The sequence below is a fragment of the Lynx rufus genome, unplaced genomic scaffold, assembly GCF_022079265.1.
Source record: "Lynx rufus isolate CCGP_SWC_20201006 ecotype Redwood Valley unplaced genomic scaffold, mLynRuf1.p SCAF_3, whole genome shotgun sequence".
NCBI lineage: Eukaryota > Metazoa > Chordata > Mammalia > Carnivora > Felidae > Lynx > Lynx rufus.
Genome location: NW_025814845.1, coordinates 139,759,581 through 139,778,492, shown reverse-complemented (window position 1 = coordinate 139,778,492; position 18,912 = coordinate 139,759,581). Strand labels below are relative to the sequence as shown.

At 36.0% G+C, this 18,912-nt stretch overlaps 1 protein-coding gene across 7 annotated transcripts in view; it reads right to left on the bottom strand.

Moving 5' to 3' along the window:
• The window catches only part of KLHL2 (kelch like family member 2), a 117,801-nt gene that overhangs the window by 11,815 nt on the left and 87,074 nt on the right, over positions 1-18,912 (bottom strand). For 5 of the 7 annotated variants that reach the window (XM_047090399.1, XM_047090397.1, XM_047090396.1 and 2 more), the window contains 4 exons: positions 16,655-16,764; positions 10,320-10,436; positions 8,956-9,105; positions 2,520-2,637 (listed from right to left, as the gene is read on the bottom strand). In XM_047090399.1, the coding sequence (XP_046946355.1) occupies positions 2,520-2,637; positions 8,956-9,105; positions 10,320-10,436; positions 16,655-16,764 (495 nt within the window). The remainder of the gene's footprint in view (positions 1-2,519; positions 2,638-8,955; positions 9,106-10,319; positions 10,437-16,654; positions 16,765-18,912) is intronic. The other 2 variants (XM_047090398.1, XM_047090401.1) reach the window with 2 other exon arrangements.

The window sequence follows — 18,912 nt, the reverse complement described above, 5'->3', positions numbered from 1 at the left end:
AGCCTGGAGCCTGCTTCGATTTCTATGTCTCCCTCTCCCTCTGCCCCTCCCCAGCTCATGCTGTTTCTCTCTCTCTCAAAAATAAATAAAAACATTAAAAAAATTTTTAATAAATAAAAAAATTAAAATCTGAAGAAAGAAGACAGGAGTCCCATCACCAGTCCCATCACATATTAAATTATAAACCACAGTAATTATAACAACAACTGCTCTGTTTTGATGCATAAATTGGCAAGACAAATCAACGGAACACGATATTTAGAATAAAACCAAGTAAATGTAGAAATTTAGTATATGATAAGGGCAGCACTTCAAATGAGTAGAAACAGCTAGGTTAGCCATTAGAAGTCTTTGGACAACCGGATACCATTAAAAAAACAAACTCTACATCTTACTTCTTATATCAAAATAAAGTCTAGATGTTTTTGATATGAATATAAAAAACAAAACTCTGAAAGTACTAGAAAAATTCGTATTTTAGAATATAATTTTGTTTTAGGGAAGAAACCTAACAGGTACCACCTTAACCAAGTGATTGAAGTTACTATCACCAGAAATACTCCATCTAATCATTAGAAAACACCACACCCAAAACTGAGAGATATTCTTCGGAATACCTGACCAAGTACTCTTCCAAAGAATCAAGGGCATGAAAAATATGGAAAGACTATGGAACTATTACAGAGGACCATCACAGAGGTCAGAGGAGACTAAGAAAATATGACAATTAAATACAATGTGGGATCCTGAAACAGAATAAGGACATTAATGAAAAAACTCATAAAATACGAAGTCTGTAGTTTAGTTAACAGTAATGTACCAACACTAATTTCTTAGTTTTGATAATTGTATCACAGTTGTGTAAGATAATAATATTAAGGAATAAATATATCAGAGCTCTTTGTAGCATCTTTGTAACTCTTCTGTAAGTGTAAAATTATTTCAACACAGAAGTAAATAATTTTTTTAACTTAAAAAAAATAAAAAACATGTGTATGTACATACACACACAGTTTTACAGTAAGGATTTTCTACACAAGAAATAAATCCTTAAGTCCAAAGGCAAAACTCTGATGTGCAGGACTTCATAAAAAGGCAAAAATATGGGGAGCTTGGGTGGCTCAATCAATTGAGCGTCTAACTCCTGATTTCTGCTCAGGTCATGATCTCACAATTCGTGGGATTGAGTCCCACTTGGGCTCTGCGCTGACAACATGAAGCCTGTTTGGGATTCTTGCTCTCCCTCTCTCTCTGCCATCCCCCTGCTTGTTCACACGCACACACACTCTCTCTCAAAATAAACAAACAAAAAAAATGGCAAAAATTTTACATGGCAAAAATAACACAGGTAAAATCAACAAAGATTAACACAAATATTCACACATGTGACAGACAAAAATGATACTTTCCTTACCATATATCTGTCAAATCAATAAAATAATATAATAAGACATGGCAAAAATCATAAACTGACAATTCAGAAAGATGTTTAACTTTCCTCATAATAAAAGAAGTATAAAGTAAGATAATATTTTTCACCTACCAGACTAGCAAAACTCTAAACATTTAATCACAAGATGTTGTTAGGAATGTAGGGAAATTGACACCTTCATATTTTACTATTAGTAGTAATAATTGGTAGTTCCTCTTAGGATACCCTTTGAATCAGTCATTACAGTTCTAGAGTTTTACACCCCACTAAAATATACTGGCACATGTACATAATAATGTATATATAAGGAATTCATTCTGGCATTGTTTATAATGTAAATTTAAAAACAATTTTTAATGTTCAATTAAAAATTCGCAAAAATTACACTACATCCAGACCGCCCCCCCCCCAAAAAAAATACTAAACAGCTCTTAAAGAATGAAGTAACTCTATGCTGACAGGTAACAATCACCAAGAAATACTGCTCAAGTACTGCCTTCCATTTTGCTATGGAAGCTATGAATTATGGATCCAAATTTGAGTCTCAGGAAGAATCCTTAGAGTTTACAACTGCCTATTCTGACTGCAGTTTTGGCTAAATAAGGTCTATTTCAACAAATGTTTATAAAGCGCATGCTTGGAAGTAGGCAACTTACTGTGGATTATGGCTAAGTCAGGAGTCTCTTAGAACTAAGGGTCCCACTGTAAAAATTATTTTTCAGCACTTCAGCAAAGGTAACTAGGAAAATATCGACCAAATTGCTAAGTTATGCTGCTTTATATTAGAGAATCAGAAAGGTATGTAAAGATGAAGACTGAGTGGCTGTTCCCAATAATGTCTTGGGACATTAAAGACACGTCTATTTTGGGGCACCTGATTGACTCAGTTGGCTAAGCCTCCAACTCTTGATTTCGGGTCAGGTCATGATCTCATAGTTCGTGGGTTTGAGCCCCACATCAGGCTCTGTGCTGACAGCATGGAGCCTGCTTGGGATTCTCTCTCTATTCTAATTAATAAAACAGGACCTCAGAGAGAAGCTCCCAATGACACAGCAGTAGAGAAATGACCATAATGCATCATGCTTACCTGCCCTACATCGCCTGGAAGGCAATTCTGCTACTTGGTGCCATCGCTCTTCTTTAAAGTCATAGCATTCCACACTTCGGATAGCCTTTGGTGCTTGGCCCCCAACTACCACCATCAGCTGGAGGGCAGAAATGTAAGCATTTGAATAAACAACTATTGCATTTTGGGGGGATTTAAAATGTCTTACAAAGACATTGATGTGGAGAGTGTTAGGATGAAGATGGTGGGGTGAGCTGGGGAAAAACAACCACCTAATCAACACTTAATAAACATCAACAAAGGGGGCACATGTTAGAACTACAGTTCTATTATCTAGCACATTTAGTCAAAAATAAGGATTTCAGAAACTAAAATAAGTTTCTGATCCTTCAAGCAAAAGCAGAATTAAAGCCAAAAAACAGCAGGCAGTCAGCACTGGCAAGGCTGCAGTACGTCATAGGGCTTGCTATAAACTAAACCCTGGCTTTGTAACGACCAGGGATTAGATCTCCACAATCCAGGAGTACAGATAGAAGTGAAATTTATGTTAGTGGGTAGGTGAGATGAAAAGGATGGTAAGGTATTAAAAGAAACATGGAAGAAGGTGGGGGGAAAAAAAACCTATTGAAAAAGGGGGAATAATTGAATTGGGAGTTCACAAGAGAGCACACATTCCTGTATCTCAAATAGAGATGCCACACAAATAATGGAGATGCTAGAAATCATAATGAATGAATGTACAATAACCTAGTGCTGAGAATAAACAAGGTCTACAAATTTCTTCATTTCAACTCAATCCAACAACTATTTACTAAGTGCCTGTCATCTATCTATACTTGTCCAGAACTAAGCTAGGTGTTATACACATAAGAAATATAAGACATAGTCTCTACCTCCCAAGAGCTTATAGATCTCACTAAGGAGACAAGACCCATGAAGTAATTCAAGAACAATATACATTTATTTATGACCAAAAAGGTATACGATTAGTATAGACATTAGTCGCTAATGCTGATCAGAAAATGGAATGTTGCCATAATTTAATGAAAGCTTCCTGGAGGGAGTGGAACCTTGAGAGACAGATGGAATTTTGCAGCCACTGTGTTTGTCTTTTACTGAGTACAAAGGGGCACTTTTTGGCAACAATGGAAACACAGCTGTCAAATCAGAAGAACATAAAAGTTAATGATGTCACATATGGAAAACTTTAAAGAATGGCAAGGACCCTAGGGGAAAGTTGAAATGATGATAGGAGAAAATAGATGTTCAAAGGAAATAAAAAAATCAAAACAAACAGAAAGTGGAATGATTCATACATACAAAGAGGGGAGGTTTGCAACCTTGACTATGACCTACCTGTACTTAGCACTACAGAAAGACAGGTGCACAGAAAACAGGATTCCTTAGAGTAAATCCCAAGTTTCCAAAAAGAATCCTATTTTATTAACTGGAGAGTTTAAGGAACTTTAAAGGTTTTAAAAAGAAGACTGAGCATAGACCAATTACACGATTTTCTTCAGATGTGTCATTTTTCTAATGTTGATGTAAATAAATAAAAGGAAGAATTAACAAAGAAAATCCACGATATTCTCTCCACATATTACGGAAGAGGAAAGAACAGGGAAGAAGGCAAGGTTGTAAAATCACAGAGGCAGAATAGACAGAAAGATCAACACCATATCCAGGTGTTTATATAAGATCAATCAGAATTTAAACTTCTAAACACTGTCTGGCAGTTAGGCAATAGTTAAGAGGCTTAGTTAACATCTCTGATAAAGATCAATCTAAAAAAATCTCCACACCTGAAAAACATAATCCAGTGAAGAAATGGGCAGAAGACGTGAATAGACACTTCTCTAAAGAAGACATTCAGATGGCCAACAGACACATGAAAAGATGCTCAACGTCGCTCCTCATCAGGGAAATACAAAGCAAAACCACACTCAGATACCACCTCACACAGGTCAGAGTGGCTAAAATGAACAAATCAGGAGACTATAGATGCTGGCAAGGATGTGGGGAAACGGGAACCCTCTTACACTGTTGGTGGGAATGCAAACTGGTGCAGCCGCTCTGGAAAACAGTGTGGAGGTTCCTCAGAAAATTAAAAATAGATCTACCCTATGACCCAGCAATAGCACTGCCAGGAATTGACCCAAGGGATACAGGAGTGCTGATGCATAGGGGCACTTGTACCCCAATGTTTATAGCAGCACTTTCAACAATAGCCAAATTATTGAAAGAGCCTAAATGTCCATCAACTGACAAATGGGTAAAGAAGATGTGGTTTATATATACAATGGAATACTACTCGGCAAGGAGAAAGAATGAAATCTGCCCATTTGTAGCAAAGGGGATGGAACTGGAGAGTATTATGCTAAGTGAAATAAGTCAAGCAGAGAAAGACAGATACCATATGTTTTCACTCATATGTGGATCCTGAGAAACTTAACAGAAGACCAGAGGGGAGGGAAAGGGAGTAAAAAAAAAAGTTACAGAGAGGAAAGGAGGCAAACCATAAGAGACTCTTAAATATTGAGAACTGAGGGGTTGATGGGGGTGGGGGAGAGGGGAAAGTGGGTGATGGGCATTGAGAAGGGCACCTGTTGGGATGAGCACTGGGTGTTGTATGGAAACCAATTTGACAATAAATTATACCTACTATCTATCTATCTATAGATAGATAGATATAGATATATATAGGAAATAAATCAAGCACATGTTGTTAATGTTCTAGAACAAGATTAAGTCTAAGTATAGTTATACATTTTGAAAACATTGTACTTCTCTATGCTTTGCTTACTTATTAAGGTGTTTGACATGTTCAAAAAAATTAACCAGGCTAATTTTTTAAGTCTATTCTAAATCATTTAAGGGGATTCCATTATTTTTATAATAAGAGTTGAAATATTTAAGGAAGATTAACTTATGAAGTTTATTGGCAATTATTTAATAAATCAAACATTTAAGAAAATGTAAAAAAAAGAATAAAAAGTTTATTATTATTATTATTTACAAACCTCTAGCTATTCTACCACTGTTCAATAGAAATGGGATATATATAATGTGCATATCATTGTAAATTTTCTAGTAGCTACATTAAAAAGCATTAAAAGAAAAAAAAATCTCCAAAGGGAATATTTTTTTAAAAAACCTTGAGAAACAATATGGGTTTATTAGATTTCATGATTCTTAAACTTTGAATCTCATGTTTTCCATGCAGTAGTTCACTTTTGCATATCAAAATAAGAATGGAAGAGAAAATGTACTACTGAGTACAGAGAATGCTAGTGTTATCTGTTCTGTACTCACCCAAGTAAAATGGGGTGAGGATTTGGGACTCCAGGAATCAGAGAGAACAGGGACAAAGAATGTATAATGGGAACACAAGAGAGCAAGGATATTTGTATGACATCAAGAGACTGCACTAATAACCACTATGCTACTAACCATCAAAAGAGGTGCTCATGACTCTAACACTCCAGTTATTTGTAAAAGACATTTGATATCATTTGAGAAACACCAAACTAATTATGCTACTGTAAAGAAATAGAAAACTAGGAACACTTTTGGTATGGAAAAATTAAATGTGACATATTTAAGGAAGGCAAGGGGTAGGGAGTTAAAAAAATTCAAGTGACCATCCTAAAATGTAGATCGGTTAAACTTCATTTTTTTTCTTCACCTATTAAGTATTAGTTGAAATTGCCTCCTGAAAACTCCAGTTTCATAATTTTCCAGTTGGAAATCTCAACACATATGCTGGGTAAAATACAGAAAAATAGATACACAGAACTAATGATAGCATTTGTTAAAAAAAACAGATTCCAAAGTGAAAAAGAAGCCACAAAGTATAGTAGCAAACACACATAGTTTGTCACTATGATGTCCAAAGGCAAGAGCGCCTTACAAAATCCCAATACTGTTTACTGGAGATGCAAAACTAATGTCTGAGATATAAAAAGAATCATTCATGCAAATTTGTATGTATATATCAGAGCCTAATATAAAAAGTACTAAGTCACTGTCATGGTAGACATATTGCCAAAACATTACAAAAGTTTCCTTAGAACCACTACCGCATTTTGTCTGATTTTACTTATCATTACTATGAAATATGTAGGCATGAGAAATCAATCTTTGCTTCATTCTTACCTACTCAGAATTAATCTTGAATATAACCACTTGAAAACGCTGAAAGAGCATCCAACATAAGCACTTTTTCAAAAATATATGTAGATAAGTAAATTTTGAGAAGGGATCATGCAAATGCAAGGTCAAAGCAACAGTGGAGTTCACTACCATTTGCCATGTCTGCTGCCCCTCCTCCCTAGCCACCTGAGAAAGCAGAATGAAACAGAACCTTCATGGACGGTATACCAACCACACACACACACAAAAAAAGCTAAAGAATTGAGAAATCCAAAAGTATAATAGATTGGAAGGGCCATTCCAAAGCCATAGCCAGAAAAGCCCAGAAACAATATAAACTGAACAGATAATCACAACTCTACAAAAGAGAAAATAAAATACCTGATAAGATTTTACCAAGAACTCTTTAGAAAGTTTCCAAAAGTGACATGTTTATTCCAGAAATTAGAAGAGAGTTAGTTTTCACTCTAAAGGTCTTTGCAGGATAAAGATAGCAATGCTAAAGATGCCAGAAGAGGGGATATACAAATATGAAATGTTTAAAAAAGTATTAAAGATAAAACAAACCAGAAGGAAGCTGACAAAACTAGCATAAAATAGTAATTTAAATGGGCTAAGACTATGAACGCTTATTATAATTTTTTTTTAAGAACAAAAACTGACACCAAATAATATGGACAAATATGAAGTGATGAAGATTTATAAAGATGGCTATTTATAAAAGCAGGTAAAAGGGTATTTGGAAAATGTAAACATTTATAAAATCAGCAGACCCAGATGGCATGCATACTAAGATGTTAAGGGAACTAGCTAATGTACTTACTGAGCCACTTACAATTATTTTTGAAAAATCTTGGAGAACTGAGGAGAGATCAGAAAATTTAAAAACGGCAAATACCAATTCTCAAAACAGGGTAGGAAGTGAATGCCTTGTAAATACCTTCTAAGTGATAATAGTTCTGAGTAAAAATTTAGAATATTTTGAGAAAAGCATCCAAACCTCTAGGAGACGACAAAATGATGAGTAACACACAGAGGGATGTTAAAAAAAAAAAAAAAAATCATGCCAAATTTGAGTCTATTTGATCCTGAATCTCACTGGACATTACAGGCCAAATTACTTATTTTTGGCTGAGATAAATTATCTCTGTTTAGATAATAAACATAATCATATGGCCTGAAATTTTCTGCAAATGGACTATGTCAGTGAGTGGGTATTTCTATCAAGGTATCACCAGGGAGAGTGCTGAGGTTCATTCTAGATTAAAATGTTTACTAATGATCTAGAAAAAGGAGTAAATAGCATACTGGCAAAATACACAGTTGGTTCTAAATTGATAACTGATGTTAACACTGGGCAGAACAGAAAAACAGTTCGATAAATATGTGAAGCAATTAAAAATGTAGATTCCAAAAATAAAACTTGAAAAAAACACTAAAAAACATTAAGTGAAAGAATTTAAAAGACATAATTTAATGGAAAGGATAGAGTGGTAACTAAAGATGATATAAAAAAAAAAACAATGGGTAACAGATTCTTATTTCTTAATCGATCATTGCCCCAAATGCATACAAGAGCTAAAAAATACATAAATAAAAGCATTACACTATGGATCATTCTGATTAGACCCTACACAAAATGACACATAAAGTGCTGGCCTTCCAGTACTGTGAAGATGAAAAATGAGTACAAGAAATTGCAAACAGAGACAGAAATGAGGGGTTTTTCTGAAAGGAAAATTAAATCAGTGAAACATACATGGCTTCAACTAAAAAGATAAAGGTAGAATATGAACGATGACACAAGGGAAATATGAACACTGGAGATCTGGGAGGACATATGGTGAACCTTGCACTGATGGCTACACAGGAAGTGTGAGTGCACCGTCAAAGAGTATACAACAGGGAATAGGAAGGAAATGTACTGAACAGGCTATTCATCAGCTTTAACTCTAATATGTAATTCTGCGAAACTACTTGGTTTTCAATTATTATCTATATACACAGCTTCCAGAGAAATCTTTTTACCTACTCTGATTTTCCTTTCTACTCTAACTGAAGCTAATGAGACTCAGAAGGGAAAAAGATCAGTTGCCTTCTGTTCCAGAACAGTGACATCATGCGGTTTATAAAGATTAAATGAACCAAACAATCCCCACCCTCTACAGACAAACCCAACAGGGAAGTTGAGTTATATACACTACAGTGAATTCCCAGGCACATAAAAATTCAGACGAGTAAAAGTATTAACAGCCTCACTATGGGCCTTTCAGATGAAATAATAAATGTGAACAATAGATCCTACTTTGGGAAGGTTCATGGGTGTCCTCAGTCGGGTCCGGACACTCTTCATTAATATACGCTGCTCTGTTGGCAGCAAATGATACTTCATAGCTTCAATGAGGTAATCTTTGCAGGCACTGCTATTCTTGACCAATGCCTCCTCTTCAACCCTCTGTAAGAAGAGAGAAGACACACCCCATGAGGGGAACAACTATTTCATGATAAAACAGACAAAGCAACAGAGTAAAGAAGAGGGAAAAAAGCAGTAACTATCCTCTCTGGTTCAGTCTTTCCCTTACAAAGGAACGTTTATAAATATCACCAAGAGAAAAGTAAATGAAGCCCAAAAATGCTCAAGTATCTGGTGTGCAGAGAAAAACATACGTATGCAACAAAGAGAAGAACTACAATCAAAATTATATACCTCAACATCGGCTACAGAATAACCTTTAGATCATACTATATTTGCCTATTTCTTATCTTTAAACATCAAGCCAAAGAGTAAGAAAAGAATTTAGACAATGAGTTCTTCAGGTAGAGTAGGCAATACTAATAAGCTAAAGACAATTTTTCAAACACAAAAAGGCAAATAAAATATCCAGAAGAGGTACTCAAAATATTCTATAACAATGTGCCTACACCAGAACTAAATCTTGTACCTGCTATTCCTGACCTCAAATGCAGGACAGGTTTTTCTGTTCATTTTCTTAATAGTGGAGTATCAATGATTATACAGATCACAATAAATAATGAGGTTTCAAGAAATCCTAAAATGCTCAGATTGAATCTCTTAATAAAGAAGGTTTCCTTGGATGGCTCCAATTATAAAAATGTTGAAATGTTCCAAGTAGGATACTAGTAATAAAAAAATAAATTCAAAGTTGTTCATAGACTGCTAAAGATCCATTTATTTCTACTTATTTCAAATAGGCTGGTTTTCCTCACCTTAGAAACAAAGACAGAAACCCAATGCATGCCACTATAATACTATGAAGTTGAATTCAATGGTATTTGGGTCGCATGTCAAAACTCCATTTCTGCAGGGCAATCAGAAGAAGCTATCAAAGGGAAAGCACAGAAGATGCAGAGCAGGGACACAGAGCCATAAGTGCATTTATTTATGTGTAAATGACCATAAATACTGCCTCAATAAGTTCTAGTATCTGCTTGCCCACATCAGAAGTGGGGAGAAGTAAATTTCCAAGAATGGGGAGTGGTCTAAGTAAAGGAGCAGCTGCTGAGGACTGCAGGTGCCTTTATCATTCTCTGTCCTGCGCCCTGTGGTCTGCATTCTGCAGGTGTTATCACCATGTAACAGAGATCTCCATGCTGTCAGCCCAGTGACAAAGTGCTATGTGTATTCAGGTGTTGTGAATATGCTTTTACCTGAACTAAATATTCCCGAGGAAGCAAAGGTAACCGCACATGTTCCATCAGCCGTGCCATAAATTCCTGCCTTACATCCTTGTCATGGTTTACCCAAGCTATTACTGCTTCAAATACCTTGCAGAAAATGTGGGGAAAAGAAAATAAGTAATGAGTTATGTACCAAGGCATCTGAATAAAGTATGATGAAATTACATTTTATATACAATTCTTGCTAAGACATTCAAGTTTATTTTTTTTTATTTATTTATTTTTTTATTTTTTATATATGAAATTTATTGACAAATTGGTTTCCATATAACACCCAGTGCTCATCCGACATTCAAGTTTAATACATGGCTCAGGGGCACCTGGGTGGCTCAGTACTTCAAAAGTTATCCAATCTATTTCTTTTCTTTTTCATTTGACAGAAGTACTTTTTTCCCCTGCTTTATTGAAATATAATTGACAGATAACATTGTATAAGTTTAAAGTGTTCATTGATAGACTTCTACATTGTGAAATGATTGCCATCAAAGCTCTAGCTAACCCCTCCATCATGTCACATAATTACTTCTTTTTTTGTGGTGTGAACATTCAAGATCTATTCTCTTAGCAACTTTCAAGTATATAATGCAGTTTTATTAACTATAATCACCATACTATACATTCTCCAGAACTTATTCATCTTATAACGAGAAGTTTGTACCTCTTTGACCAACATCTCCCCATGTCTCTCATCCTCAACCCCATCTACCACCACTCTACTATGTTTCTGTGAGTTCAGTTTATTTACATTCCACATATAAATGATACCATACAGTATTTGTCTTTCTCTGTCTTATTTCAATTAGCATAATGCCTTCAAGGTCCACACATGTTGTCACAAATGGCAGTATTTCCTCTTTTCTCATGGTTGAATAATATTCCTGTATATGTGTGTGTGTGTGATACTTCCTTATGCATTCATCCACTGAGGGACAATAGGCTGTTTCCAAATCTTGGCTATTATGAATAATGCTGCAATAAATCAATGCACATGCGAGTGCAGATGTCTCTTCAAGATTCTGTTTTCATTTGCTTTGGCTATATACCCAGAAGTGGCATTGTTGGATCACATGGTAGTTCTATTATTAATGTTGTAAGTACTTTTAGTACTTTTATGTATCTAGTATTTTTCATTTGGTATTAACTAAGCACTTAACCAAGTACATTATCTAATCTTCTTGAACTTAAGTGGTAGCTGTGATAATCAGATGATACGTGATCTAATTCACTGTTGATGACTTTTCTAAATTGAATTTGGTTCTATTTACTTGATTTAAATCTCAAGTCTCTTGCAATTCCTATCAAAATAACATCAGCATTCTTCACAGAGCTAGAACAAACAATCCTAACATTTAAATGGAACCAGAAAAGACCCCGAATAGCCAAAGCAATCTTGAAAAAGAAAACCAAAGCTGGAGGCATCACAACCCTTCAAGATGTATTACAAAGCTGTAATCATCAAGTCAGTAGGGTACTGGCATAAAAACACACTCAGACCAGTGGAACAGAATAGAAAACCCAGAAATGGACCCACAAACGTATGGCCAACTAATCTTTGACAAAGCAGGAAAGAATATCCAATGGAATAAAGACTGTGTCTTCAGCAAATGGTACTGGGAAAACTGGACAGCGACATGCAGAAGAATGAACCTGGACCACTTTCTTCCACCATACACAAAAATAAACTCAAAATGGATGAAATACCCAAACATAAAATAGGAAGCCATCAAAACCCTCAAGGAGAGAGCAGGCAAAACCTCTTTGACCTTGGCCACAGGAACTTCTTACTCAACATGTCTCCGGAGGCAAGGGAAACAAAAGCAAAAATGAACTATTGGGACCTCGTCAAAATAAAAAGCTTCTTTCTGCACAGCAAAGGAAACAATCAGCAAAACTAAAAGGCAACAAACCGACAGAATGGGAGAAGATATTTGCAAATGACATATCAGATAAAGGGTTAGCATCCAAACTCTGTAAAGAATTTATCAAACTCAATACCCACAAAACAAATAATCCAGTGAAGACATGTGTAAAAGACATGAATAGACACTTCTCCAAAGAAGACATCCAGATGGCCAACTGACACATGAAGAAATGCTCAACATCACTCTTCATCAGGAAAATACAAATCAAAACAATGAGATACCACCTCACACCTGTCAGAATGGCAAATATTTAACAACTGAGGCAATGACAGATGTTGGCAAGGATGCTGAGAAAGAGGATCTCTTTTGCATTGCTGGTGGGAATGCAAACTGGTATAGGCACTCTGGAAAACAGTATGGGGGTTCCTCAAAAAATTAAAAATAGAACTACCCTATGACCCAGCAATTGCACTACTAGGTATTTTTCCAAGGGATACAGGTATGCTGTTTTGAAGGGGCACATGCACCCCAATGTTTATAGTAGTGCTATCGACAGTAGTCAAAAGTTTGGAAAGAGCCCAAATGTCCATCGATGGATGAATGGATAAAGAAGATGTGGTATATATATACTATGGAGTATTACTTGGCAATCAAAAAGAATGAAATTTTGCCATTTGTAACTACATGGATGGAACTAGAGGGTATTATGCTAAGCAAAATTAGTCACAGAAAGACAAATATCATAAGGCTTCATTCATATGAGGAATTTAAGATACAAAACAGATGAACATAAGGGAAGGGAAGCAAAAATAATATAAAAACAGGGAGGGGGACAAAATATAAGAGACTCTTAAATATAGAGAACAAACAAAGGGTTACTGTGGAGAGGTTGTTGGAGGGGGAGGATGGGCTAAATGGGTAAGGGGCATTAAGGAATCTACTCCGGAAATCATTGTTGCACTATATGCTAACTAATTTGGATGTAAATTAAAAACTAAATTAAAAAAATAAATTTCAAGTCTCTTTGGAATAAAGCACCCAAAATATTAAAGCAAAGTGATGTTGTGGGATGAAAATCATATACCCTTATAAACAACTATTTTTGGCGTTTCTTTAGATTTACAAATAGATGTGGACCATACACTTCTAAACTGAGGGTCTGCAAAATAGATGAACTTTCTTTTCTCACAATGGAATATATTAAAATCTAATATTAGAATTTTTTCAAAAAATGAAATAAGGTCATTACAAATTAACAATATATACCTATGAGAAAGCTAATAAGCTAATATGAAGACAATAATTGACTACATAATTTCCTTCCAGACTGATGAACACATAATCAATAATTTTTAAAGTGTTGTAGGAAATGCTTGATGATGATAGTTAAGTTGATTACCAGGAACAAAAAATATTTATTTTGATACAGCAAAAGAGCGAGAAATTAAAAATAATCTACATTATAATGAACATGCCTCCTTAATTTATTCGGTCAGCAAGCACCTACCAAGTACCTCTATGTGTTGGCTGCTAGAAATAGAGGATCCTGTAAATTCTATCTACTATTTCTCAGCTCTGCTTTCTCTTCACCTGTTTCTACCATCCTGAATCAGATCCAACTACTCACTGGTTTGACTTCAACATCCTATCTGTCCCTCACCCCATTTCTGGGGTTTTGTTCATTCAGCATATCACCACTGTGACAGGTGGTCTCCAAACTGGTCCCCTAATAAAGCACCTCTCTCAGTATCCATATCTTATGCAGTAAACCTCCCACAGGGAATCTAAGCTGTCCCTGGGTAGCAAAAAAAAAAAAAATATTGCAGATGCAGCACTGTGTGACTTCTGAAGCAGGGTCATAAGAAGCTTTTCTCTTTCATTATGGTCTCTTGAAATGCTCATTTCAGGGGAAGCCAGATGTCATGTAAGAAGTCTGATTACTTGAGGGGCACCTGGATGGCTCAGTCAGTTAAGTAGCCAACTCTTGATTTCAGCTCAGGTCATGATCTCATGGTCCTTTGAGTTCAAGCCCCACGTCAGGCTCTGCACTGACAGCATGGAGTCTGCTTGGAATTCTCCCTCTCCCTCTCTCCCTGTCCCTCCCCTGTTCACTAATGCTCTCTCTCTCTCTCTCTCTTTCTCAAAATAAATAAACATTAAAAAAAAAATAAGTCTGATTACTTAAGATCAATCACCATGCTATGAGGAACCCAAGCTAGCCACAGAGAAGGAGGGTAGGGAAGGGGAGGAAGAAAGAGGTCAGAGGAAAGGGAGATACCAACCAAACTTCAGCCCAGGAGCCAGATAAGTGAATGAAGAAGCCATCGTGGATATTCTGGATGGATGTCCAGACGGACTAAAACCCCAGCTACACGGCTAATTTGGTATCATGCTGGTATCTCCAGATACTCAAGCCAAGCCAGCTGAAGCCCCAGACACTACAGACTGTTCCTATATGCCCTGAATGAATTCTGCCCACAGAATTGTGAGCATAATAAAATGGTTATTGTTTTGTGTCACTACACTTTGCAGTGGCTCGTTATGCAGCCATGGAAAATCAAAACAACCTTCACGACATTTCTATAATACAGGTATTACCATGGCATTCTCCTACCATTTAAAACCCTTTAAAGGCTTTTTGTTACAAGGATGACGTCAAGTTTCTTTAATATGGCTGAGAAGATATTTTATGTCATCTTCCCATCTTATCTCCCAGCATTCTGCCATACATATTCCAAACTCTAATCACAAAGAACCAACCTAATACAATTATTCTTTCATGCCTTTTTTACATTTATGTATTGTACCTCTTCCTGGAATGCCCTTCCCATTCCCACCCGTCCCGACTTCCCTGGAAAACTCATAAACATTTTTAAAAACTTGGATCATAACTTTGAGAACAAGCTGATCTTGTTCCCATCCCTGGAATGATGTAATGTTCCTAAGTACCCTCTACAGCATTCTGTAGTCATCCATTTACCCCGCTGGTTGTCCCTCCAGTGGAGTAAAGAGTTCTATTTTGTTAGTATTGCCGTATCTGGGACTCCATGACAGTGTCTGGTACAAAGTAGGCACTCAATATGCATCTGTATGCGTCTGAATAGTGATGTTTTCCTCTCCCCTGTATTTCTAAAGTGCTAAGATTATACATCTAACAACCATTTACTGTAAGTTTTTTCATATGGTATAGTAAATACGTCTTTTGGTGCCCAGGCAGGATGAATATCCTTGAGGAATAAAGCTAAATTTCATACAACTTTAAATGTAAAGCATCAAGGGGGGCGCCTGGGTGGCTGAGTTTGTTAAGCACCTGACTCTTGATTTCGGCTCAGGTCATGGTCTCACAGTTTGAGAGTTTGAATCCTGCATCAGACTCTGCACTGACAGTGCGGAGTCTGCTTGGAATTCTCTCTCTCCCTCTCTCTGCCCCTCCCCTGCTCATGCGCATGTGCTCTCTCTCTCAAAATAAATAAAACATTTAAAAAAAAGTTTAAATCTTTTTTTTAAATGTTTTATTTATTCTTGAGAGAGAGAGAGACAGAGCATGAGCGGTAGAGAGGCAGAGCAAGAGAGGGACACAGAATCAGAAGCAGTCTCCAGGCTCTGAGCTGTCAGCACAGAGCCCAGTGGAGCGCTTGAACTCACAATCTGTGAGATCATGACCTGAGCTGAAGTCAGATGCTCAACCGACTGAGCCCCTAGGCACCCCTTTAAAAAACGTTTTAAATGTAAAGCATCGAAAGAAAGAAAGTTTCACTTCCTTCAAACTCAGTATGTTCACAAGCTTTTGTGCCCTGATTCCCATAGGATACAACACCTATCCAAAGAATAAAACTCACTAAGAGAAGATTCTTCATCAATAGGAATGGTACAGGTGGCTGACATAGGTAGCTCAAAATGTGGAGAAATGGGAGGCTACAACCAGACAAAGCAGTTGCACAGTGCTCTGGAAGGGAGGAGGGGAGCACTGGGCTGGGCAGAGTATAAGTAGTAGGAGATCAATCTAAAGAGCATGGACACGAATGTTCAGTCTAGAACAAGCTAAACTTTATTAGCCCTGGTAACTTCCACCAACACACATGATGGTGAAATTACTTTGGTCTGAGAAATACTGCATTTAGATCACAATTTTTACAGACATCTAGCTGTGGGAAGAAACCTAGCACCCATAAGGGCTTATTTCAGTTTAATGTGTTCAAGCTCTTGCTGTGGGGTCAAGTACAAAACTCTAATATCTAGCAATTTAGGGAACTTCCTATGGAGTGAAGAAACACACCAATTTGCACAGATAATCAACAAGTTGACTGAGTTTTTAATACCTTACAGATCAAAGGTCACTGGCTATCACTACACATATAGGATTACAAAGTTACAAAGCAAAGTGAAATAAAGAAAGGAAAAATATTACATCACTATATACTAGGAAAAAAAATTTTTCCTTACCTTCTCTTCTGAAGAAATGGTAAGTTTGTCGCTTGAGATTAAGCTGCACACTTGTTCAATGCCAAGATTGAGAAATTCTTCACTAAGGACAACATCTGCAAAATGCTGCTCTGTTTGGAGGTTAAAAATAAAATCCATTAACACCAACATTCCATTATCCAGCTTCAAGCTGCTTTAAAAAAGAAGAGGTTTTTCTAAATCTAACCTAAGAATGAGAAGAACAACTTACTTCTTCAAAGCAAGAACTAACAAAGCCCCAAAAACTCACCTGGGGAAGTGGTCTCTACTTGAATAACAAAGCAGAAGCATAAGCAGAAAGGCTGCCTTATCACATACTCAGCTGAATCACTTGTGTTTTATGTTGGTATTTTAAACATGTATTCCTTACACAGTAATAAGACTACCAGTATTTAAATCAGTAAAACCTTTTGATTACATAAATCAGAAAAATATATGGCATTATATACTAACACATTTGAATGTATTATGTAAAACATTAGAGGGTTCCAGAACATAATGGAGGAAGGATGGAAACCTGCTTTACTTGAAAACTTTAAACAAAGAAATTTTAAATGCCAGTTTGAATATATGACCATCAGTTAAAAAACAGAATTGATTTATAATATAGATAACTCCGGATTCTATGGCAGTTTATCTGGGGATGAAATCACACTATTTTTTACTTTCAACTCCTTTCCAAAAACTAGTAAAATTAGTAATTCTTCAAATACTAAAAAAACCTTTCTTTGATTTCAATGATAAAATATTCCCACTTCTCCAAAGGGGGCAAAAAAAAACTATTAGTATAATCAATGACTTTACAACTTTAAGAATAAACCATCTACAAAGTAACCTTTCCTGAAACTCCAGCTCTCATTTATAAGACATAAGCTCACAAGGAAATGTGGCACTTTGGAGTCAGACACACCAAGGTTAAATCAGAGCTCTGTCACGTACTAACTTGGAAAACCTTGGGCAAGTTATGTCATTTCTCTAAGCCTTGGTTTTCTCATCTATAAAAGGAGAATAATAATACCTTACGTAATAAGACTGCTGTGAGGATTAAATGAACTAAGCACCTAGCATTGTGGCACAGTAGAGAGTAAGGATTTAATAATGTAGCTCTTAAGTGTATTGTAATCCCTAAGTTCTAAGGTAAACCTAGGTATTTTCTAGGTCTTCACAATTAACCATATTCTAATAGTAATTTTGTTAAAAGGCTTCCTTAGGTGAAATAGACTTATCTCAAATGTATTTCAACATACCACAGAAACGATTAGTTGGCTTCCCTTTCAGAAACACTTCAAAATCTGGATTTACATAAACCCTATAACTATTCACTTTACAAAAGATTCCTTACAAAATCACTTTAAAAATGATAAGCAGCTCTAGGATAATTATAAAATGATGTGGATTTACAAAAATCTGACACACAATTTTTTTCTGTTGGAAAAAGTTTATTTTATCTTTTTAATTTATTATTAGAGTTAACAATATTAATATTAGTTTCAGGTGTATAACACAGTGATTCAACAATTCTATACATTATGCAGTACTCACCAAGTATAGTTACCATCTGTCATCATGCAGTTATTACACTATTACTGAGTATATTTCCAATTTGAACTTTTCATCCCTATGACTTATTTATTTTGTAACTGCAAGTTTGTATCTCTTAATCCCCTTCAACTATTTCACCCATCCAACTATCTTTTTACCTCTGGCAACCACCAGTTTGTTCTCTGTATTCAAGAGACTGTTTCCAGACTTATGTGTGTGGATTTTGTGTTTTTTAGATTCTGTATGTATGTTAAGTGAAATCATATGGTTTTTGTTTTTCTCTGTCTGAGAAAGGTCCATCCATATTATTGCAAATGGCAAGATTTCATTCTTTTCCATGGCTGAGTCACATTCATTGTATCCATATACTACTTGTTCTTTATCCATTCATGTATCAATAGATACTTGGGCTGCTTCCATATCTTGGCTATTGTAAATAGTGCTGCAATAAACATCGGGGGGGGCATATAGTTTTGTTTTGCCACAATAAACCTAAGGTTGCATATATCTTTTCAAATTGGTGGTTCGTTTTCTTTAGGTAAATATCCAGCAGTGGAATTACTGGATCAAATAACATTTCTATCTTTAATTTTTCAGAAACCTCCCTACTGTTTTCCACAGTGGCTGCAACTATTTACATTCCCACCAGCGTGCACTCAAAACACCTTTTCTCCACATCCTTGCCAACATTTGCGTTT